The sequence below is a fragment of the Anomaloglossus baeobatrachus genome, chromosome 1 (genome assembly GCF_048569485.1).
Source record: "Anomaloglossus baeobatrachus isolate aAnoBae1 chromosome 1, aAnoBae1.hap1, whole genome shotgun sequence".
Lineage (NCBI taxonomy): Eukaryota > Metazoa > Chordata > Amphibia > Anura > Aromobatidae > Anomaloglossus > Anomaloglossus baeobatrachus.
This window is the reverse complement of record NC_134353.1, coordinates 942,579,080-942,604,502: the sequence shown is the minus strand read 5'-3', so window position 1 is coordinate 942,604,502 and position 25,423 is coordinate 942,579,080. Positions and strand designations below refer to the sequence as shown.

Sequence of the window (25,423 nt, the reverse complement as noted above, 5' to 3'; positions counted from 1 at the left end):
TGACGTTTTGTATCTTTTTAATTTGCAGACAATCAGAGGCCACGCTCGTCGGAGCAGCCACTTCTAGGCGCGTAAATAGGACATTTCTCAGCGCTGTGTCGGGGCGTTTTACGAAGCCTGCGGAATAATGAGTTACATCTGGATACAAGGACGCAGACGCCTTCCTTTTATTCCTTCTTGCAAAGACAAATTTCTTATTTAGCTTCTTATTCGGCGGATAGGGCTTAGCCGAGGTCTGGATATACCGGCGAGATCTAATCACCGCTGTGTCACAGACACTTTTCTGTCTACTTAGATTAGCGCAGACACCAGGCGGAGGCACCGAGGTGGAAACGGCCGCGAGACAGCCCACATGCAATGCAAATACAATGCAAATGTAGCAAAAGATCGCTTGTTCTGAGCTAACAAACAATCATATCATGTTCACACGTCCAGTAATCATCTATTGTCAAAAAAGTTCTGCAAACAACTTTTTTGTGCATTTTGAAATTATTGATTTTTGCAGGATCCATCTTTTTTAACATTAGAGTCTATGAAAAACGGATCTGTTAACCCATAATAATATGTTTCTTTATATATACTTAAAAAAAATAGTGTTAGACCGAGCAGCTTCGGCGCATGCACAGATAAAAAAAAAAATTAATCTGCACATGCGTCGATGCCGCTCGTAGTTGTCATAATCCATACCTGACTCAGCCACTGCTGAACCTTTGCTTGTATCCTATCTTAGTGTTACGTGTCATGATAGCGTTTTTTTCGATTCTACCTTGTTCCGGAGGACAGGAACATCGCCAGTAATGGTTCCTCCTCTGCAGCGTGCGTACCTGGCTCTTGTGAGTTATCCTTGATCTGTCCTGCCTCCCTGCAACCTTGTCCTGACCTGGGTCTTCCTTTCTGTTTGTCCGTCCCGTTCCCTGACTCCCCGGTCCTGCATGTCGTGTCTGTCTGACCCCGATCCCGACCTGTCACTCATCCTCCCTTGTATGTTACTTTGATTTCCCGGCCTCTGACCTGTATCCTCGTTCCTGACCTCGGCTCCATCTCACCCTTTTGCTGTTTACACAATCTCCCGGATTCTGACCCCTGGCTATCACCTGACCACGTCCTGCTTTCTCCTGTACTATTGACGAGACCTCTTGTTGCATACCTGGCTTGCTGACTACTCTTTCACCCTCTAGTGGTTCGTCTGCTTACTGCACACTGAAGCTGTATCTCCTGCCTCTTCAGTGTATTCCATGTACAGTGTGACATTAGTTTTCTCCGCAGTGTCTTTGTCACGGACTGTCACGGAGGAGTCACGGTAAGCTAACAATCAAGTGGCAGCGAGTGATAGAAGAACCCAGAGATTGGTAGCACATGTTGTCATCTGACAGTTCCCTGTTTTGGCAGCAGCGGACTCGATCACATTGGGAATTTGTCAGTGTTTCCTTTCAGTTGCCAGCCTCTGACTTCCTTTATTAACCTCACCCTGGGGATATTTGGGTGCGGTTTATAGTTTGTTTCCTTGCTGAGCCCTGAGAGGTTGTCTTCTGTTGCTCCAGACTTCTGTAGTTACTGCAGCTCAGATAAGTGTTTGTCTTTTGGTATCTACCCGGGCTCTGGTGATTGCAGTTGTGTTTCACCTGTATTCTTTCCTTGCGTCTTCCTTTAGCGTTAGTGGTGTTGATGAAGAGCTCATATTCTCCATCCTTACTTAGAGCCCATTTGCCAGGGTAAAACAGGGCCCAAGGTATTTCAACTCAGCAGTAGGTGCGGAGCATGTATAGGGTCGGTGAGGGCAGTGAGGGTGAGCTACAGGTTGTAGTCAGGGGTCACTATAAGCTATAAGGCATTCCTTCCCTCTTCCTGTGTGTTGTCCTATATGGCTGGTATAGCCTCTCTTCCCGGCCGTGACAGTCTTCAAAAAAATGATACCGAAGATCGCAGTCCGCACATGCGCTGACTCCGGTGCCATTTTAATGAATATATCATTACTGTACCGTTGCGCATGCGCCAGCAACGGCAGCATAGTCCGAAATTTAAATAAAGAAAAGGGGAATGCTAGGAGGACACCGGAGGAGGAATATATACGCAGAGGACCCGACCCATAAACCCCCGCCCCGATGCACACGTCAATCACGGAATGCACCAACTTCTGGACCTTTATCAACATTTTTTCTGCATTCAAAGATCCCATCTGAAAAATGAATTTATGGCACTGCCTTTACTTTAGGCCCCCCACACATCCATGTTTTTGGCAAGTGTGGTGTCCGTTTTACACGCGCAAGAGTCATGGACACACATAGACCCTTTAAAATCAATGGGCTTGTGCACACGTCTGTGTTTTGACATAGGTTGTGTGTCTGTATAGAGCACCCACGTGTCCATGTGTTCCACATGGCGACGTGTCCATTTTTGTGATCCGTGTGACACGTACCGAAGAACACCCATTCACTGGAATAAAATGGATTTTTATACTTACCTGTCTCCGGGGCTGCTGTTGCTTCCGGTTCCTGCTCATTATGCCTCATGAATATTCACTGCATTGACTGTGGGCCAGGAAGCAACAGTAGCGCCGGAGACAGGTAAGTATACAAGTTGATGCTGACCGTGTGCACACGGGGAGCACACGCAGGGACACACGGACGGCCATGTGGACCTGCACCACGGACAGTCACACAGGTGCATTTAATGCACGGATGTGTGAAGGGGGCCCTATATGGTAAATCCTGCTGGTGGCTTCCCTTTTAGTTACTAAAAGAGCCACAGTCGCCATAATACACAAATAACTAAAAATGACCGTAAAACACAACATAAAAGTACAAAAGGAACCGCACATCTGCCCCGACCAACCATACAAGGCAATGAACGCTTCTTAATCTCGTATCACTCAGAAAGGAATTTTGGCTGAAATATTGTGCGAGTGGTCGCCTCGTTCACAGTCTGCAAATGCAGCTCCGACGATTAATGAGCGCGAGCAACAATTAAAGGAAAAACAGTCAATGAAATCGCCGGTGGGAAAAAAAAAAAAATTATATTATATAATATATATATATATATATATATATATATATATATATATTATATATATAAAAGAAATATATATTGCAGATTCTAACGTGGCCATGAAGGTCACGGACACATTGTGATACTTCACTCATCTATAGGTTAAATATGAAGAGTTTATAGAGCAGCTTTCCATCTCCACGACCCTTCGCCCTCCCCCCTCCGCCTGTTGTTCTCCGCAGCGTTATTCCATCTATTAATATTGCAAAGGGCGACAATGGCAATGGCCAGTGATCCAAATATAAGTCTGAGCGCAACCCTCCCGAGGAAGAACATGGAGAAGGATTTGTATTTGTTCTCCAGCCTGTACAATATTACCGGTAGCAGAGATTTAATCATCTCCTGCAAAAACCCCAAAGTACACGGAAGCTAAAGGTAGCCAAGAGGTGATTCTTGTTTTAGAACACAATTCCCTGCCAAGTGAAAGTGAAAAAAAAAAAAGTTTGCAAGAACAATCGATAGTTTTAGAAAATGTTACAAATGTTTTCCTTCCTTCTCCTCTTCTATCAACCAAACAAGACTCCTCTAGAGCTGCCCAGACACCCTGGAATGCTCTACATTAGTTTAGTAACCTTGCTTCCACTCCTTAACAATCCTACAAAACCTGTCTCTCCTATAATGCATGGTCACTAGCTGTAGTACCCGGCGTAGCCCGGGATAATAATTCTCTCTGTCTCTCTGTGTCTCTGTCTGTCTCTCTCTTTCTATGTCTCTATCTCTATCTACAGTTAGGTCCAGAAATATATGGACAGTGACACAAGTTTTGTTATTTTAGCTGTTTACAAAAACATGTTCAGAAATACAATTCTATATATAATATGGGCTGAAAGTGCACACTCCCAGCTGCAATATGAGAGTTTTCACATCCAAATCGGAGAAAGGGTTTAGGAATCATAGCTCTGTAATGCATAGCCTCCTCTTTTTCAAGGGACCAAAAGTAATTGGACAAGGGACTCTAAGGGCTGCAATTAACTCTGAAGGCGTCTCCCTCGTTAACCTGTAATCAATGAAGTAGTTAAAAGGTCTGGGGTTGATTACAGGTGTGTGGTTTTGCATTTGGAAGCTGTTGCTGTGACCAGACAACATGTGGTATAAGGAACTCTCAATTGAGGTGAAGCAGAACATCCTGAGGCTGAAAAAAAAGAAAAAATCCATCAGAGAGATAGCAGACATGCTTGGAGTAGCAAAATCAACAGTCGGGTACATTCTGAGAAAAAAAGGAATTGACTGGTGAGCTTGGGAACTCAAAAAGGCCTGGGCGTCCACGGATGACAACAGTGGTGGATGATCGCCGCATACTTTCTTTGGTGAAGAAGAACCCGTTCACAACATCAACTGAAGTCCAGAACACTCTCAGTGAAGTAGGTGTATCTGTCTCTAAGTCAACAGTAAAGAGAAGACTCCATGAAAGTAAATACAAAGGGTTCACATCTAGATGCAAACCATTCATCAATTCCAAAAATAGACAGGCCAGAGTTACATTTGCTGAAAAACACCTCATGAAGCCAGCTCAGTTCTGGAAAAGTATTCTATGGACAGATGAGACCAAGATCAACCTGTACCAGAATGATTGGAAGAAAAAAGTTTGGAGAAGAAAGGGAACGGCACATGATCCAAGGCACACCACATCCTCTGTAAAACATGGTGGAGGCAACGTGATGGCATGGGCATGCATGGCTTTCAATGGTACTGGGTCACTTGTGTTTATTGATGACATAACAGCAGACAAGAGTAGCCGGATGAATTCTGAAGTGTACCGGGATATACTTTCAGCCCAGATTCAGCCAAATGCCGCAAAGTTGATCGGACGGCGCTTCATAGTACAGATGGACAATGACCCCAAGCATACAGCCAAAGCTACCCAGGAGTTCATGAGTGCAAAAAAGTGGAACATTCTGCAATGGCCAAGTCAATCACCTGATCTTAACCCAATTGAGCATGCATTTCACTTGCTCAAATCCAGACTTAAGACGGAAAGACCCACAAACAAGCAAGACCTGAAGGCTGCGGCTGTAAAGGCCTGGCAAAGCATTAAGAAGGAGGAAACCCAGCGTTTGGTGATGCCCATGGGTTCCAGACTTAAGGCAGTGATTGCCTCCAAAGGATTCGCAACAAAATATTGAAAATAAAAATATTTTGTTTGGGTTTGGTTTATTTGTCCAATTACTTTTGACCTCCTAAAATGTGGAGTGTTTGTAAAGAAATGTGACAATTCCTACAATTTCTATCAGATATTTGTGTTCAAACCTTCAAATTAAACGTTACAATCTGCACTTGAATTCTGTTGTAGAGGTTTCATTTCAAATCCAATGTGGTGGCATGCAGAGCCCAACTCGCCAAAATTGTGTCACTGTCCAAAGATTTCTGGACCTAACTGTATATCTCTCTCTATGTCTGTCTCTCCATCTCTCTCTCACACTCCCAAACCCCCACCATACCACTCTCTCTCCGTCTCTCTCTTTCTATCTCTCTGTCTCTAACTCTGTCTCTCTCTGTCTGTCTCTGGCTGTCTCTCCATCTCTCTCTCACTCTCCCTCTCTACCACTATCCCTCTCTCTCTCCGTCTCTATCTCTCTCTGTCTCTCTCTATCTCTATCAGTCTCTCCCTGTCTGTCTCTCTCCCACTCTCCCAGTCTCTGTCTGTCTCTGAGTCTATCTCTCTCTCTATCTCTCTCTGTCTCGCTCTCTTTCTGTCTCTCTGTCTGTCTCGCTGTCTCTCTTTGTCTTTTTCTGTCTGTATCTCTCTCTGTATGTCTCTCTCTCCCACTCCTCCACTCTCCCTCTCTCTGTCTTTCTGTCTCTCTACTTCTATCTCTGTCTCTGAGTCAATCTCTCTCTGTCTCTGTTTATCTCTCTGTCTGTGTCTCTCTGTTTCTCTCTCTGTCTCACTCTCTTTCTGTCTCTCTGTCTGTCTCTGTCTCTCTCTGTCTTTTTCTGTCTGTTTCTCTGTCTTTTTTGCTGTCTGTCTCTGTCTGACTCTCTCTGTCTGTCTCTCTCTTTTTCCCTCTATGTCTCTGTTTGTCTCTATCTCTATCTATGTCTCTCTCTTTCTGTCTCTATCTCTGTCTGTCTCTCTCTCCATCTCTCTCTCACTCCCCCACACCCCCACCATACCACTCTCCCTCTTTGTCTCTATCTCTGTCTGTCTCTCTTTGTCTCTCTCTGTCTCTTTCTATAACTCTGTGTCTATCTGTCTCTATCTCTGTCTGTCTCTATCTCTGTCTGTCTCTCTATTTTTCCATCTATGTCTCTCTGTCTGTCTCTATCTCTGTCTTTCTCTCCATCTCTCTCTCACTCTCCCACACCGCCACCTTACCACTTTCCCTTTCTCTTTGTCTCTATTTCTATCTGTCTGTCTCTCCAACTCTCTCTCACTCTCCCACTCCCTCACTCTCCTCTCTACCATTCTCCCTCTCTCCCTCTGTCTCTGTCTCTTTGTCTCTATCTCTGTCTCTCTCTCTGTCTCTCTGACTGTCACTCTCTCTGTCTGTGTCTCTCTGTCTTTCTCTGTCTCGCTCTCTTTCTGTCTCTCTGTCTGTTTCTCTTTCAGTCTGTCTCTCTTGAAAAAATAAAAGAATGGACATGTTGAGTTTCAATATGCCTGATCCTTCAATTCTTTTGAAGATGTCGATGGAGTTGGGGAATGAAACAATCAGATAAACAAGTGCTGGGCAGACAGGTGACTAGACTGGAAGCTAATTCATTTGGCTTCTTTTCTCCTCAGGAGTTTGTACCTCCTTTCCCTCTATATTATGCGATGTGCCCCGCACTGTAATATCCTGACAGTTTACAATAAATGTAACATTACTGATACTTACGGAAAGTTCTGATGACTTCACTCGGAGAACTAAGCTGGCTCTCTCCGAAAGAGTTCACCGCTTTTATTGCAAACTGATAGGTGGTGTCTGGTGACAGACCCTTCAGCACCATCGAGTCCATCTGAACCTGATCAGTAATAGCGACCCAATCACTGACAACATCCGCCCTGAGAGAAAACAGAGGAAAAAGTATAAAAAGTCACCAAGGCTAAGGGTAAATAATGTATATATGGGTTAAGGTAAGCGCAAGGCTTCTGGCAGGACTCACAGGCTTTCTCTATGAGTGGGAGGAGGAAGAAGGACTCACAGGCTTTCTCTATGAGGGGGAGGGGGAAGCAGGACTCACAGGCTTTCTCTATGAGGGGGAGGGGGAAGCAGGACTCACAGGCTTTCTCTATGAGGGGGAGGAGGAAGCAGGACTCACAGGCTTTCTCTATGAGGGGGAAGCAGGACTCACAGGGTTTCTCTATGAGGGGGAGGAGGAAGCAGGACTCACAGGGTTTCTCTATGAGGGGGAGGAGGAAGCAGGACTCACAGGCTTTCTCTATGAGTGGGAGGAGGAAGCAGGACTCACAGGCTTTCTCTATAAGGAGGGGGAAGCAGGACTCACAGGCTTTCTCTATAAGGAGGGGGAAGCAGGACTCACAGGCTTTCTCTATGCGTGGGAGGGGGAGCAGGACTCACAGGCTTTCTCTATGAGTGGGAGGGGGAGGAAGGACTCAGAGGCTTTTTCTATGAGTGGGTGGAGGAAGCAGGACTCACAGGCTTTTTCTATGAGGGGGAGGGGGAAGCAGGACTCACAGGCTTTCTCTATGAGGGGGAAGCAGGACTCACAGGCTTTCTCTATGAGGGGAGGGGGAAGCAGGACTCACAGGCTCTCTCTATGAGGGGGAGGGGGAAGCAGGACTCACAGGCTTTCTCTATGAGGAGGGGGAAGCAGGACTCACAGGCTTTCTTTGTAATTTATGATAGCAGATAAACAGCTTTTAACATAAAAATATTAAATTAAATAAAACTGTGTCCCTGAGTTCGGACATCTGCCGACTGCTCTGTAGTGTACTCTATAGTAGGAGAATCTCATCAAACATTGTGTAAAGAAATAAAGTTGAAAACAGGATTATTTATCTACAAGTAAAATAAAAAAAAAAGTTTTAAGACTTCATCTTCTATGGATATAAAAAAACAAACAAAAAAAACCCGTTTTATTCAGCTATTTCTTCATTATATTTGTTCCTGAGTAGTAATTGGCAGCTGACACTATGGCCCCCGCAGGGTTCTGCTGTCGGGGGTGGGGGGTGTGGGGGGCTGCGGTCTAATAAAGATTTTACATTGGGACAAAGAAGCTTCTACTTACGTCACGATCACAAAATATGAAAACAATTTTTGTAATTAACTGATTGTTTGCAGAAAGACGCTGAGAGCAGCAGATGACATCCTGGAGACGCTTCCTCGCCGGCCTCGAATGAGTCGACTTGTGAAACACTTGCGCGTGGTACAATATCCATTATCAGCCGCTAAATGTGAATGTGCCCCAGGAGATCAGACAGAGATTTATACATCTCAGAGTCAATAGATCAGTACATGCGAATCATCGGGGAGGAGCCGCCATGTCCGGACTCGTATCCGCACCAGGAGATTTGCCTATTTCCTCGGCTTCTCAGCAGAATTACTTACCCTTCCTTACTTTCTTCTTATATCAATGCTATTTTTATATTTACTTGTTGCATTCAGAATAAGATACTAGTGATGAGCGAGCATGCTTGTCACTACTCGGTACTCGCACGAGTATCGCTGTACTCGGGCTACTCGGCGGGTACCGAGTAATCTCGCGATACTCGTGCTGTACTCGTGGTCTTCATTTCTGCATGTTGGCGCTCTTTTGAGAGCCAGCCCTCATGCAGGGATTGGCTGGCAGACCACTGCAATGCCACAGCCCTGTTAGTTGTGGAATTGCAGTGATTGGCCGGCCCGCACAGCGTGACCGAGCCTTTATACCGGCGGGCGCGCTGTGCTCTGCACACAGCCATCTCATATTCCCTGCTTTCCCCGCCCACAGGCGCCTATGATTGGTTGCAGTGAGACACGCCCCCCCACGCTGAGTGACAGGTGTCTCACTGCACCCAATCACAGCAGCCGGTGGGCGTGTCTATACTGTGCAGTAAAATAAATAAATAAATAACTAAAAGAACTGCCGTGCGGTCCCCCCCATTTTTAATACCAGCCAGATAAAGCCATACGACTGAAGGCTGGTATTCTCAGGATGGGGAGCCCCACGTTATGGGGAGCCCCCCAGCCTAACAATATCAGTCAGCAGCCGTCCAGAATTGCCGCATACATTAGATGCGACAGTTCTGGGACTGTACCTGGCTCTTCCCGATTTACCCTAGTGCGTTGGCAAATCGGGGTAATAAGGAGTTAATGGCAGCCCATAGCTGTCAATAAGTCCTAGATTAATCATGTCAGGCGTCTATGAGACACCCTCCATGATTAATCTGTAAATTACAGTTAAAAAGCACACACACACCCGAAAAATCCTTTATTAGAAATAAAAAACAATAACAAAGTCCCTCATCACCAATTTATTAACCCCGACAAAGCCCTCCATGTCCGGCGTAATCCACGGACCTCCAGCGTCGCGTCCAGCTCTGCTGTATGGAGGTGACAAGAGCTGCAGAATACACCGCCGCTCCGGTCAGCTTCACACAGCAACTGAAGTGAGTAGCGCGATCAGCTGCTGTCAGTCAGGTAACTCACGGCCACCGCTGGATCCAGCGGTGGCCGCGATTAACCTCAGTGACAGCTCAGCTGATCGCTATACTCACCTCAGTTGCTGCGTGGAGCTGACTGGTGCGGCGGTGAGTAGCGCGATCAGCTGAGCTGTCACTGAGGTTACCCGCGGCCACCGCTGCATCCACCGCTGGATCCAGGTAACCTCAGTGACAGCTCAGCTGATCGCGCGGCTGTCTTCAGTTGCTGTGTGAAGCTGACAGGAGCGTCGGTGTATTCTGCAGCTCCTGTCACCTTCATGCAGCACAGCTGGATGCGACGCTGGAGGACTGTGGAGTACGCCGGACATGGAGGGTTTGTCGGGGTTAATAAATTGGTGATGAGGGACTTTGTTAGTGTTTTTTATTTCTAATAAAGGATTTTTCGGGTGTGTGTGTTTTTTAACTGTAATTTACAGATTAATCATGGAAGATATCTCGGGGAGACGCCTGACATGATTAATCTAGGACTTATTGGCAGCTATGGGCTGCCATTAACTCCTTATTACCCCGATTTGCCAACGCACCAGGGCAAATCGGGAAGAGCCGGGTACAGTCCCAGAACTGTCGCATATAATGTATGCGGCAATTCTGGGCGGCTGCTGACTGATATTGTTAGGCTGGGGGGCTCCCCATAACGTGGAGCTCCCCATCCTGAGAATACCAGCCTTCAGCCGTATGGCTTTATCTGGCTGGTATTAAAATTGGGGGGGACCGCACGCCGTTTTTTTTAATTATTTAATTATTTATTTCACTGCACAGTATAGACACGCCCACCGGCTGCTGTGATTAGGTGCAGTGTGACACCTGTCACTCAGCGTGGGGGGCGTGTCTCACTGTAACCAATCATAGGCGCCGAAAAGCAGGAAAGCAGGGAATACGAGATTGATTAATGAGCGGCCGGCTTTTTCAAAAGAGGAAAAGCCGCCGGAGTTTAGTGAACAGCAGTGCAGCGCCGGGGATCGGGGAACGGTGAGTAAGAGAGAGGGGGGAGAATGACCGACAGACTGTGAGAGGGGGACAGAGAAGACAGAGCGAGACCGACCGACGGGAGATAGAATGAAAAAAAAAATGACCGACATCGCTAGTAAAAAGCACAAAACGTGCGTTTTGGACATCGGAGTGCCACACAATGTTTTACATAAAATCTTTCATGTATTAATCTCAAAAAGTAACAGACACCAGCTCTATCTCACTATTGGGTATGTGCCCTTAACATTTCCGCCATGAAAATTCATTTTGGTGTCATTTTGGAAGGTTTTCTGGTGAGTCCGTAAAAATGGCGTAAAACGCGGACAAAATTGTTCACAGCTGTGACTTTTGAGTGATAAATGCTTCAAGGGGTCTTCCCCATGCTGATGCCATGTCATTTGAGCACTCTTCTGAGACTTTTGTGACATTTTTAGGGTTTCTACATGCTGCCGGGGGTCATTTCAGAAAAATACTCGGGTCTCCCATAGGATAACATTGGGCTCGGTGCTCGGGCCGAGTACACGAGTATCTTGGGAGGCTCGGCCCGAGCCTCGAGCACCCGAGCTTTTTAGTACTCGCTCATCACTATAAGATACATGATAGCAATACACTGTGTGCAGAATTATTAGGCAAATGAGTATTTTGATCACATGATACTTGTTATACATGTCGTCCTACTCCAGGCTGTATAGGCTGAGAGCCAACTACCAATTAAGTAAATCAGGTGATGTGCATCTCTGTAATGAGGAGGGGTGCGGTGTAATGACATCAACACCCTATATAAGGGGTGCTTAATTATTAGGCAACTTCCTTTACTTTGGCAAAATGGGTCAGAAGAGAGATTTGACGGGCTCTGAAAAGTCCACAATTGTGAGATGTCTTGCAGAGGGATGCAGCAGTCTTGAAATTGCCAAACTTTTGAAGCGTGATCACCGAACAATCAAGCGTTTCATGGCAAATAGCCAACAGGGTCGCAAGAAGCGTGCTGGGCAAAAAAGGCGCAAAATAACTGCCAATGAATTGATGAAAATCAAGCATAAAGCTGCCAAGATGCCATTTGCCCCCAGTGTGGCCATATTTCAGAGCTGCAACGTTACTGGAGTATCAAAAAGCACAAGATGTGCCATACTCAGGGACATGGCCAAGGTAAGGAAGGCTGAAAACCACCACCTCTGACCAAGAGACATAAGATAAAACGTGAAGACTGGGCCAAGACATATCTTAAGACTGATTTTTCAAAGGTTTTATGGACTCATGAAATGAGAGTGACTCTTGATGGGCAGATGGATGGGCCAGAGGCTGGATCAGTAAAGGGCAGAGAGCTCCACTCCGACTCAGACGCCAGCAAGGTGGAGGTGGGGACTGGTATGGGCTGGGATCATCAAAGAGGAACTTGTGGGACCTTTTCGGGTTGAGGATGGAGTGAAGCTCAACTCCCAGACCTGCTGCCAGTTTCTGGAAGACAACTTCTTCAAGCAGTGGTACAGGAAGAAGTCGCTATCGTTCAAGAAAAACATGATTTTCATGCAATACAATGCTCCATAACATGCATCCAACTACTCCACAGCGTGGCCGGCCAGTAAAGGTCTAAAACATGAAAAAATAATGACATGGCCCCCTTGTTCCCATGATCTGAACCCCATAGAGAACCTGTGGTCCCTCATAAAATGTGAGATCTACAGGGAGGGAAAACAGTCACCTCTGGGAGCAGTGTCTGGAGGCTGTGGTGGCTGCTGCACGCAATGTGGATCGTAAACAGATCAAGCAATGACAGACTCTATGGATGGTCGGCTGCTGAGTGTCATCTGAAAGAAAGGGGGCTATATTGGTCACTAGTTTTTTGGGGTTTTGTTTTTGCATGTCAGAAATGTTTATTTCTAAATTTTGTGCAGTTATATTGGTTTACCTGGTGAAAATAAACAAGTGAGATGGGAATATATTTGTTTTTTTATTAAGTTGCCTAATAATTCTGCACAGTAATAGTTACCTGCAAAAACAGATATCCCCCTAAGATAGCCAAATCTAAAAACCACTCCAACTGCCAAAAATATTAAGCTTTGATATTTATGAGTCTTTTGGGATGATTGAGAACATAGTTGTTGATCAATAATAAAAAAAATCCTCTAAAATACAACTTGCCTAATAATTCTGCACACGGTGTAGTGGCTGTGCCTAAGGGATCCTTATAATATGTTATCTGCCACAATGCAGGGAACAACGAACTTCTGCATTGGATACAGTATATGAAACATAAGTCATAGAGGAGTTGTCCCTCTATTTTTCAAGAAACAGCGCCCCTAACAGGCAACTGTTAGATGGATTCGTAACTGGCTTAGTGATTGGAGTCACAGAGTGGTCATAAATGGCTACACATCCAGTTGGAAGACTGTCTCAAGTGGGGTACCACAGGGCTCTGTCCTGGGCCCCGTGTTGTTCAATATCCTTATCAATGATTTAGATGAAGGTATTAAGGGTAAACTGATTAAATTTGCTGATGACACAAAAGCTAGGAGGAATGGCTAATACTAGAGACGAGAGAGAGGATTCAACAAGATCTAAACAAGCTGGAACAGTGGGCAGCAACTAATAGAATGGTTTATACCAGGGAGAAATGCAAAGTCATATATCTGGGCAAGAATAATGAAAAGAGCATATACAGCATGGGAGGAATAGAGCTATCCAACAGCATGTGTGAAAAAGGCTTAGGTATACTAATAGATCACAGACTGCACAGGAGTCAGCAGTGTGACGCAGCAGCAAAAAAGGCAAACACCATTCTAGGATGTATTAACAGAAGCATACAGTCTAGATCACGTGAAGTCATTATCCCCCTTTACTCCTCTATGGTCAGATCTCATCTGGAATATTGTGTCCAGTTCTGGGCACCACATTTTAAAAAAGACATCAACAAACTGGAGCAAGTTCAGAGAAGAGTGACCAGTATGGTGACTGGTCTGCAAACCATGTCCTATGAGGAACGGTTACAGGGTTTAGGATTGTTTAGCTTGCAAAAGAGAAGACTGAGAGGAGACTTAATAGCGGTCTACAAATATCTTAAAGGCTGTCACACTGTAGAGGGATCAGTTTTATTCTCATTTTCACAAGGAAAGACTAGAAGCAATGGGATGAAACTGATGGGAGGAGACACAGATTAGATATTAGAAAAAACTTTTTCACAGTGAGGGTGATCAATGAGTGGAACAGGCGGCCACGAGAGGTGGTGAGGTCTCCTTCAATGGAAGTCTTTAAAAAGAGGTTGGACGGTCATCTGTCTGGGATTATTTAGTGAATCCTGCTTTGAGCAGGGGTTGGACCAGATGACCCAGGAGGTCCATTCCAACTCTAATATTCTATGATTCTAATCTAGAGGATGTATCTGGTGTTGCAGTCCCGTTCCATACGAAATAAGTCCACACATTATCCAGTAACACTCCAAGAAAGGAGCTGTTTTTGCAAAAATACCTCATCCTTTCTCCTAATCGCAGACGCAGGGGACATCCTTCCTATGATACGCCAAATGGAGCTCATGGCTATTTGTAACAATTGCTCCTTAAAACAAAGATTCAGTAATGTATTTGCTAAGTTGTGTATTTCACAGAAATGGAATATGTGCCGGACAAAAACAACATAGAGTTTGCAAATTTGCATAAATAGGGGAGTTTTCAACCATTTTATAGCTGTTTGGAGGTTTCTGTGTCCAATCAGGACCTGAGTGTAAAGTGCACACCCCTGAGGATATCACAGTCTGATGTGCGGGAAGTGAAAGCTGCACAGGACTCACAAGCTTTCTCTATGAGAGGGTGGAGGAAGCAGGACTCACAGGCTTTCTCTATGAGTGGAAGGAAGCAGGACTCACAGGCTTTCTCTATGAGTGGGAGGGAGAAGCAGGACTCACAGGCTTTCTCTATGAGTGGAAGGAAGCAGGACTCACAGGCTTTCTCTATGAGTGGGAGGGGGAAGCAGGACTCACAGGCTTTCTCTATGAGAGGGTGGAGGAAGCAGGACTCACAGGCTTTCTCTATGAGGGGGAGGGGGAAGCAGGACTCACAGGCTTTCTCTATGAGAGGGTGGAGGAAGCAGGACTCACAGGCTTTCTCTATGAGAGGGTGGAGGAAGCAGGACTCACAGGCTTTCTCTATGAGAGGGTGGAGGAAGCAGGACTCACAGGCTTTCTCTATGAGGGGGAGGAGGAAGCAGGACTCACAAGCTTTCTCTATGAGAGGGTGGAGGAAGCAGGACTCACAGGCTTTCTCTATGAGAGGGTGGAGGAAGCAGGACTCACAGGCTTTCTCTATGAGAGGGAGGAGGAAGCAGGACTCACAGGCTTTCTCTATGAGAGGGTGGAGGAAGCAGGACTCACAGGCTTTCTCTATGAGTGGGAGGGAGAAGCAGGACACACAGGCTTTCTCTATGAGTGGAAGGAAGCAGGACTCACAGGCTTTCTCTATGAGGGGGAGGGGGGAAGCAGGACTCACAGGCTTTTTCTATGAGTGGGTGGAGGAAGCAGGACTCACATGCTTTCTCTATGAGTGGGAGGGAGAAGCAGGACTCACAGGCTTTCTCTATGAGTGGGAGGAAGAAGCAGGACTCACAGGCTTTCTCTATGAGGGGGAGGAAGAAGCAGGACTCACAGGCTTTCTCCATGAGGGGTAGGGGAAGCAGGACTCACAGGCTTTCTCTATGAGTGGGAGGGAGAAGCAGGACTCACAGGCTTTCTCTATGAGGGGGAGGAAGAAGCAGGACTCACAGGCTTTCTCTATGAGGGGGAGGAAGAAGCAGGACTCACAGGCTTTCTCTATGAGGGGTAGGGGAAGCAGGACTCACAGGCTTTCTCTATGAGGGGGAGGAGGAAGCAGGGCTCACAGGCTTTCTCTATGAGTGGGAGGAGGAGGCAGGACTCACAGGCTTTCTCTATGAGGGGGAGGGGGAAGCAGGACTCACATGCTTTCTCTATGAGGGGGATGGGGAAGCAGGACTCACAGGCTTTCTCTATGAGTGGGAGGAGGAAGCAGGGCTCACAGGATTTCTCTATGTGTGGGAGGGGGAAGCAGGACTCACAGGCTTTCTCTATGAGGGGGAGGAAGAAGCAGGACTCACAGGCTTTGTCTATGAGGGGGATGGGGAAGCAGGACTCACAGGCTTTCTCTATGAGGGGGAGGAAGAAGCAGGACTCACAGGCTTTCTCTATGAGGGGGATGGGGAAGCAGGACTCACAGGCTTTCTCTATGAGGGGGAGGAAGAAGCAGGACTCACAGGCTTTCTCTATGAGGAGGAGGGGGAAGCAGGACTCACATGCTTTCTCTATGAGGGGGATGGGGAAGCAGGGCTCACAGGCTTTCTCTATGAGGGGGAGGAAGAAGCAGGACTCACAGGCTTTCTCTATGAGGGGGAGGAAAAAGCAGGACTCACAGGCTTTCTCTATGAGGGGTACGGGAAGCAGGACTCACAGGCTTTGTCTATGAGGGGGAGGAGGAAGTAGGACTCACAGGCTTTCTCTATGAGGGGTAGGGGAAGCAGGTCTCACGGGCTTTCTCTATGAGTGGGAGGAGGAAGCAGGACTCACGGGCTTTCTCTACGATTGGAGGGAAAAGCAGGACTCACAGGCTTTCTCTATAAGGGGGACGGGGAAGCAGGACTCACAGGCTTTCTCTATGAGTGGGAGGGGGAAGCAGGACTCACAGGCTTTCTCTACGATTGGAGGGAGAAGCAGGACTCACAGGCTTACTCTATGAGGGGGACGGGGAAGCAGGACTTACATGCTTTCTCTATGAGGGGGAGGAGGAAGCAGGACTCACAGGCTTTCTCTATGAGAGGGTGGAGGAAGCAGGACTCACAGGCTTTCTCTATGAGGGGGAGGGGGAAGCAGGACTCACAGGCTTTCTCTATGAGAGGGTGGAGGAAGCAGGACTCACAGGCTTTCTCTATGAGAGGGTGGAGGAAGCAGGACTCACAGGCTTTCTCTATGAGAGGGTGGAGGAAGCAGGACTCACAGGCTTTCTCTATGAGGGGGAGGAGGAAGCAGGACTCACAAGCTTTCTCTATGAGAGGGTGGAGGAAGCAGGACTCACAGGCTTTCTCTATGAGAGGGTGGAGGAAGCAGGACTCACAGGCTTTCTCTATGAGAGGGAGGAGGAAGCAGGACTCACAGGCTTTCTCTATGAGAGGGTGGAGGAAGCAGGACTCACAGGCTTTCTCTATGAGTGGGAGGGAGAAGCAGGACACACAGGCTTTCTCTATGAGTGGAAGGAAGCAGGACTCACAGGCTTTCTCTATGAGGGGGAGGGGGAAGCAGGACTCACAGGCTTTTTCTATGAGTGGGTGGAGGAAGCAGGACTCACATGCTTTCTCTATGAGTGGGAGGGAGAAGCAGGACTCACAGGCTTTCTCTATGAGTGGGAGGAAGAAGCAGGACTCACAGGCTTTCTCTATGAGGGGGAGGAAGAAGCAGGACTCACAGGCTTTCTCCATGAGGGGTAGGGGAAGCAGGACTCACAGGCTTTCTCTATGAGTGGGAGGGAGAAGCAGGACTCACAGGCTTTCTCTATGAGGGGGAGGAAGAAGCAGGACTCACAGGCTTTCTCTATGAGGGGGAGGAAGAAGCAGGACTCACAGGCTTTCTCTATGAGGGGTAGGGGAAGCAGGACTCACAGGCTTTCTCTATGAGGGGGAGGAGGAAGCAGGGCTCACAGGCTTTCTCTATGAGTGGGAGGAGGAGGCAGGACTCACAGGCTTTCTCTATGAGGGGGAGGGGGAAGCAGGACTCACATGCTTTCTCTATGAGGGGGATGGGGAAGCAGGACTCACAGGCTTTCTCTATGAGTGGGAGGAGGAAGCAGGGCTCACAGGCTTTCTCTATGTGTGGGAGGGGGAAGCAGGACTCACAGGCTTTCTCTATGAGGGGGAGGAAGAAGCAGGACTCACAGGCTTTGTCTATGAGGGGGATGGGGAAGCAGGACTCACAGGCTTTCTCTATGAGGGGGAGGAAGAAGCAGGACTCACAGGCTTTCTCTATGAGGGGGATGGGGAAGCAGGACTCACAGGCTTTCTCTATGAGGGGGAGGAAGAAGCAGGACTCACAGGCTTTCTCTATGAGGGGTAGGAGAAGCAGGACTCACAGGCTTTCTCTATGAGGAGGAGGGGGAAGCAGGACTCACATGCTTTCTCTATGAGGGGGATGGGGAAGCAGGGCTCACAGGCTTTCTCTATGAGGGGGAGGAAGAAGCAGGACTCACAGGCTTTCTCTATGAGGGGGAGGAAAAAGCAGGACTCACAGGCTTTCTCTATGAGGGGTACGGGAAGCAGGACTCACAGGCTTTGTCTATGAGGGGGAGGAGGAAGTAGGACTCACAGGCTTTCTCTATGAGGAGTAGGGGAAGCTGGTCTTACCCGCTTTCTCTATGAGTGGGAGGAGGAAGCAGGACTCACGGGCTTTCTCTACGATTGGAGGGAAAAGCAGGACTCACAGGCTTTCTCTATAAGGGGGACGGGGAAGCAGGACTCACAGGCTTTCTCTATGAGTGGGAGGGGGAAGCAGGACTCACAGGCTTTCTCTACGATTGGAGGGAGAAGCAGGACTCACAGGCTTACTCTATGAGGGGGACGGGGAAGCAGGACTTACATGCTTTCTCTATGAGTGGGATGGGGAAGCAGGACTCACAGACTTTCTCTATGAGTGGGATGGGGAAGCAGGACTCACAGGCTTTCTCTATGAGTGGGGAGGAAGCAGGACTCACAGGCTTTCTCTATGAGTGGGGGGGAAGCAGGACTCACAGGCTTTCTCTATGAGTGGGGGGGAAGCAGGACTCACAGGCTTTCTCTATGAGTGGGGGGGAAGCAGGACTCACAGGCTTTCTCTATGAGTGGGGGGGAAGCAGGACTCACAGGCTTTCTCTATGAGTGGGGGGGAAGCAGGACTCACAGGCTTACTCTATGAGGGGGACGGGGAAGCAGGACTTACATGCTTTCTCTATGAGTGGGATGGGGAAGCAGGACTCACAGGCTTTCACTATGAGTGGGGGGGAAGCAGGACTCACAGGCTTTCTCTATGAGTGGGGGGGAAGCAGGACTCACAGGCTTTCTCTATGAGTGGGGGGAAGCAGGACTCACAGGCTTTCTCTATGAGTGGGGGGGAAGCAGGACCCACAGGCTTTCTCTATGAGTGGGGGGGGAAGCAGGACTCACAGGCTTTCTCTATGAGTGGGGGGGAAGCAGGACTCACAGGCTTTCTCTATGAGTGGGGGGGAAGCAGGACTCACAGGCTTTCTCTATGAGTGGGGGGGAAGCAGGACTCACAGACTTTCTCTATGAGTGGGATGGGGAAGCAGGACTCACAGGCTTTCTCTATGAGTGGGGAGGAAGCAGGACTCACAGGCTTTCTCTATGAGTGGGGGGGAAGCAGGACTCACAGGCTTTCTCTATGAGTGGGGGGGAAGCAGGACTCACAGGCTTTCTCTATGAGTGGGGGGGAAGCAGGACTCACAGACTTTCTCTATGAGTGGGATGGGGAAGCAGGACTCACAGGCTTTCTCTATGAGTGGGGAGGAAGCAGGACTCACAGGCTTTCTCTATGAGTGGGGGGGAAGCAGGACTCACAGGCTTTCTCTATGAGTGGGGGGGAAGCAGGACTCACAGGCTTTCTCTATGAGTGGGGGGGAAGCAGGACTCACAGGCTTTCTCTATGAGTGGGGGGGAAGCAGGACTCACAGGCTTTCTCTATGAGTGGGGGGGAAGCAGGACTCACAGGCTTACTCTATGAGGGGGACGGGGAAGCAGGACTTACATGCTTTCTCTATGAGTGGGATGGGGAAGCAGGACTCACAGGCTTTCACTATGAGTGGGGGGGAAGCAGGACTCACAGGCTTTCTCTATGAGTGGGGGGGAAGCAGGACTCACAGGCTTTCTCTATGAGTGGGGGGAAGCAGGACTCACAGGCTTTCTCTATGAGTGGGGGGGAAGCAGGACCCACAGGCTTTCTCTATGAGTGGGGGGGGAAGCAGGACTCACAGGCTTTCTCTATGAGTGGGGGGGAAGCAGGACTCACAGGCTTTCTCTATGAGTGGGGGGGAAGCAGGACTCACAGGCTTTCTCTATGAGTGGGGGGGAAGCAGGACTCACAGGCTTTCTCTATGAGTGGGGGGGAAGCAGGACTCACAGGCTTTCTCTATGAGGGGGAGAGGGAAGCAGGGCTCACAGGCTTTCTCTATGAGGGGGAGAGGGAAGCAGGGCTCACAGGCTTTCTCTTTTAGAGGGAGGGGGAAGCAGGGCTCACAGGCTTTCTCTTTTAGAGGGAGGGGGAAGCAGGGCTCACAGGCTTTCTCTATGAGTGGGGGGGAAGCAGGACTCACAGGCTTTCTCTATTAGAGGGAGGGGGAAGCAGGGCTCACAGGCTTTCTCTATGAGTGGGGGGGAAGCAGGACTCACAGGCTGTCTCTATTAGAGGGAGGGGGAAGCAGGGCTCACAGGCATTTACATTCTGTCAGTAAATGTAAACATATTTCTTTGCATTTGGTAGATATAAAATCGCATTGTCCTGAGCCTGAGAGTTTTCTACCCCTGTATCCCATGCAGGGAATCCTCTGTGAGAGCAGAAGCCTGAGCTATGGACTGATACATTTCACATACAGTGATACATTGTGATAAGACAGATGTGCTGTGCACCAACCTCCTGTAAGCCACGGAGTAATACAGAACGGTGGCGCTGCCCTCACTGGCTCCCGGCTTCCATGAAATGGCTACCTCCGCGTCTGACACAACTACCACCTGGGGCTGCAACGGGGGATCCGGCACCAGGCACATATCTGTAAGAAGAAACGGTCAGCGCTGGCTGCTTCTAGCACCACGACGGCAAAAAGCGGTAATTTATGAACCAGTAGAGAATAACTACCTATTAACCGAGGCACAATGAATCCCCCGGGAAGGCGCACGGGTGCAATTTGTAGTGATTACTGCATTGATTCATTACATTCATCACAGCTCATTTGTGAAGTACAACAGCGAAAATCAATCTATAAGCAGCGCTGGATAACAAGTATGTACAGGGGCGCTGGTAATCCGCACTCCGACACATGCAATACAATATATGACCTATTCCTGTACATAGGGGGCAGTATTATAGTAGTTATATTCTTGTACATAGAGGCAGTATTATAGTAGTTATATTCTTGTACATAGAGGCAGTATTATAGTAGTTATATTCTTGTACATAGGAGCAGTATTATAGTAGTTATATTCTTGTACATAGGGGGCAGTATTATAGTAGTTATATTCTTGTACATAGGGGCAGTATTATAGTAGTTATATTCCTGTGCATAGGGGCAGTATTATAGTAGTTATATTCTTGTACATAGGGGCAGTATTATAGTAGTTATATTCTTGTATATAGGAGCAGTATTATAATAGTTATATTCTTGTACATAGGGGGCAGTATTATAGTAGTTATATTCTTGTACATAGGGGGCAGTATTATAGTAGTTATATTCTTGTACATAGGGGGCAGTATTATAGTAGTTATATTCTTGTACATAGGGGCAGTATTATAGTAGTTATATTCCTGTGCATAGGGGCAGTATTATAGTAGTTATATTCTTGTACATAGGGGCAGTATTATAGTAGTTATATTCTTGTATATAGGAGCAGTATTATAGTAGTTATATTCTTGTACATAGGGGCAGTATTATAGTAGTTATATTCTTGTACATAGGAGCAGTATTATAGTAGTTATATTCTTGTACATAGGAGCAGTATTATAGTAGTTATATTCTTGTACATAGGGGCAGTATTATAGTAGTTATGTTCTTGTACATAGGAGCAGTATTATAGTAGTTATATTCTTGTACATAGGGGCAGTATTATAGTAGTTATATTCTTGTACATGGGGGCAATATTATAGTAGTTATATTCTTGTACATAGGGGCAGTATTATAGTAGTTATATTCTTGTCTATAGGGGCAGTGGCATGCCCCTTTGTGCCTGGCATGCCCCTCTATATATTAGATTGCCATTTGAGATTATGCTGTGAGGACGATGTGTACGGGGGGCTTCATTCCTGGAGTATTTCTTTGCTGACATACATGTATCCTGAGTGCAGAGTGAACCAGGTTGTAAGGTTTGGTTAGTGTAATGGAGGCTCTTACCTGGCGATAACGTTGATACATCTCGTGGCATACTCGCCCTCCCTTTACCTGCCCAGCTATAGGCTCCAACACTGACCCGATGCAATGTTCCTGGCTGTAGACTGCCGAGGACGACTTTCTAATCAGGGAGATAAAAGATTATTAACACATTACTACAGCTCTCTATGGAAGAAACTGGAAACCAGCCAGATATTCTGTAATATCAATTGTATCCAGTGCAGACAATGCTCTGTGAGCTAAACATCCCAGACTCCAGCCTGATGCATTGTATCCAGTGCAGACAATGCTCTGTGAGCTAAACACCCCGGACTCCAGACTGATACATTGTATCCAGTGCAGACAATGCTCTGTGAGCTAAACACCCCGGACTCCAGCCTGATGCATTGTATCCAGTGCAGACAATGCTCTGTGAGCTAAACATCCCAGACTCCAGCCTGATGCATTGTATCCAGTGCAGACAATGCTCTGTGAGCTAAACACCCCGGACTCCAGACTGATACATTGTATCCAGTGCAGACAATGCTCTGTGAGCTAAACACCCCGGACTCCAGCCTGATGCATTGTATCCAGTGCAGACAATGCTCTGTGAGCTAAACACCCCAGACTCCAGACTGATACATTGTATCCAGTGCAGAGAATGCTCTGTGAGCTAAACATCCCGGACTCCAGACTGATACATTGTATCCAGTGTAGACAATGCTCTGTGAGCTAAACATCCTGGACTCCAGACTGATACATTGTATCCAGTGCAGAGAATGCTCTGTGAGCTAAACATCCCGGACTCCAGACTGATACATTGTATCCAGTGCAGACAATGCTCTGTGAGCTAAACATCCCAGACTCCAGACTGATACATTGTATCCAGTGTAGACAATGCTCTGTGAGCTAAACACCCCGGACTCCAGACTGATACATTGTATCCAGTGCAGACAATGCTCTGTGAGCTAAACATCCCAGACTGATACATTGTATCCAGTGTAGACAATGCTCTGTGAGCTAAACATCCCAGACTCCAGACTGATACATTGTATCCAGTGCAGAGAATGCTCTGTGAGCTAAACATCCCGGACTCCAGACTGATACATTGTATCCAGTGCAGACAATGCTCTGTGAGCTAAACACCCCGGACTCCAGACTGATACATTGTATCCAGTGCAGACAATGCTCTGTGAGCTAAACATCCCAGACTCCAGACTGATACATTGTATCCAGTGCAGAGAATGCTCTGTGAGCTAAACATCCCGGACTCCAGACTGATACATTGTATCCAGTGCAGACAATGCTCTGTGAGCTAAACATCCCAGACTCCAGACTGATACATTGTATCCAGTGTAGACAATGCTCTGTGAGCTAAACATCCCAGACTGATACATTGTATCCAGTGTAGACAATGCTCTGTGAGCTAAACATCCCAGACTGATACATTGTATCCAGTGTAGACAATGCTCTGTGAGCTAAACATCCCAGACTGATACATTGTATCCAGTGCAGACAACGCTCTGTGAGCTAAACATCCCGGACTCCAGACTGATACATTGTATCCAGTGCAGACAACGCTCTGTGAGCTAAACAAAGCATTTTCTTTCGTTCACTTTGCAGTTTGTTATTCGATAAAATAAAAAAAACCTATTCTCATGTATGAGGTCATTATACTCTGCAGAAATTTGACTGTATATTTTTTTAATTCTTATCTCAGAAGACAATAACAAATACATAACATTACAGTAGTTGCAGAACCAGTGAAGCCCAGGAGGGGGCAGCACCGCTCTCATTAGTTACAGCTGCTCTGGGGATATATTATCCATTACACTGTACTTGATTTGGAAAATGATAATGCCAGAGGATATTCTGTTGTTAGAGGGTTAATTCTTAGATTTATGTCATATCCACAGGGCCATGGGACCCTCACTCAGTAGCAGGACGGGGGTCCGCTAACCTTCATTCTCCAAACACTTCAATGAAGCGGAGTCCAGGCCTCTTCTTTGAAGTTTACGTCAGGGAAAGAGCTAAGAAGCTTCTCAATATTTGTAGGATAGGAATTGGCAGATGGAGGTCACGGAGCCCCCATTATGCTGATGGGTGGGGGTCCTAGAGGCGGTCATTAGGCATTTATTACATGTTTTACATGAGTGAAAAGTGAGGACAAAGTGATACAACTGGGTAAATGACCGGACACAGGTGAGTTTTTGATTATTTGCATTCTTATATTCTACATAGTGGCATACAAAGAAGAAAGGGGGTCACAGCAAAGATTAAATCGGGCCCCCCCATTATGGTGCAGGTACAGCGCTTTACTTGGGTGTTTAGATGCAGGGGCATGGGGCCAAGCTGAAAATCTGCATCCAATGAAAGATTGCCTAACTTTGACCCCTCCGCCCTTACTGACTGCAGAATGAGTTAACTAAGTATCCATCAGTGAGCTGACCCTGCTAACTGCAGAATGAGTTAACTAAGGATCCATCAGTGAGCTGACCCTACTACCTGCAGAATGAGTTAACTAAGGATCCATCAGTGAGCTGACCCTACTAACTGCAGAATGAGTTAACTAAGGATCCATCAGTGAGCTGACCCTACTACCTGCAGAATGAGTTAACTAAGGATCCATCAGTGAGCTGACCCTACTAACTGCAGAATGAGTTAACTAAGAATCCATCAGTGAACTGACCTTACCAACTGCAGAATGAGTTAACTAAGGATCCATCAGTGAGCTGACCCTACTAACTGCAGAATGAGTTAACTAAGGATCCATCAGTGAGCTGACCCTACTAACTGCAGAATGAGTTAACTAAGAATCCATCAGTGAACTGACCTTACCAACTGCAGAATGAGTTAACTAAGGATCCATCAGTGAGCTGACCCCACTAACTGCAGAATGAGTTATCTAAGAATCCATCAGTGAACTGACCTTACCAACTGCAGAATGAGTTAACTAAGGATCCATCAGTGAGCTGACCCTATTAACAGCGGAATGAGGTATCTAAACATCCATCAGTGAGCTGACCCTACTAACTGCAGAATGAGTTAACTAATAATCCATCAGTGAGCTGACCCTACTAACTGCAGAATGAGTTATCTAAGAATCCATCAGTGAGCTGACCCTACTAACTGCAGAATGAGTTAACTAATAATCCATCAGTGAGCTGACCCTACTAACTGCAGAATGAGTTATCTAAGAATCCATCAGTGAGCTGACTCTACTAACTGCAGAATGAGTTATCTAAGAATCCATCAGTGAGATGACCCTACTAACTGCAGAATGAGTTAACTAAGAATCCATCAGTGAGCTGATTCTACCAACTGCAGAATGAGTTAACTAAGAATCCATCAGTGAGCTGATTCTACCAACTGCAGAATGAGTTAACTAAGGATCCATCAGTGAGCTGACCCTACTAACATCAGAATGAGTTAACTAAGAAACCATCAGTGAGATGACCCTACTAACTGCAGAATGAGTTAACTAAGAATCAATCAGTGAGCTGACCCTACTAACAGCAGAATGAGTAAACTAAGAATCCATCAGTGAGCTGACCCTACTAACTGCAGAATGAGTAAACTAAGAATCCATCAGTGAGCTGCCCTACTAACAGCAGAATGAGTAAACTAAGAACCCATCAGTGAGCTGACCCTACTAACTGCAGAATGAGTTAACTAAGGATCCATCAGTGAGCTGACTCTATTAACAGCGGAATGA

The 25,423-nt window shown here is 47.0% G+C and overlaps 1 protein-coding gene across 2 annotated transcripts in view; it reads right to left on the bottom strand.

Annotated features, from left to right (window-relative positions):
* The window catches only part of EGFLAM (EGF like, fibronectin type III and laminin G domains), a 150,164-nt gene that overhangs the window by 49,163 nt on the left and 75,578 nt on the right, over nt 1-25,423 (bottom strand). For both annotated transcript variants that reach the window (XM_075343666.1, XM_075343671.1), the window contains exons 5-7: nt 21,733-21,850; nt 20,262-20,397; nt 6,864-7,030 (exon numbers count right to left, since the gene is read on the bottom strand). In XM_075343666.1, the coding sequence (XP_075199781.1) occupies nt 6,864-7,030; nt 20,262-20,397; nt 21,733-21,850 (421 nt within the window). The remainder of the gene's footprint in view (nt 1-6,863; nt 7,031-20,261; nt 20,398-21,732; nt 21,851-25,423) is intronic.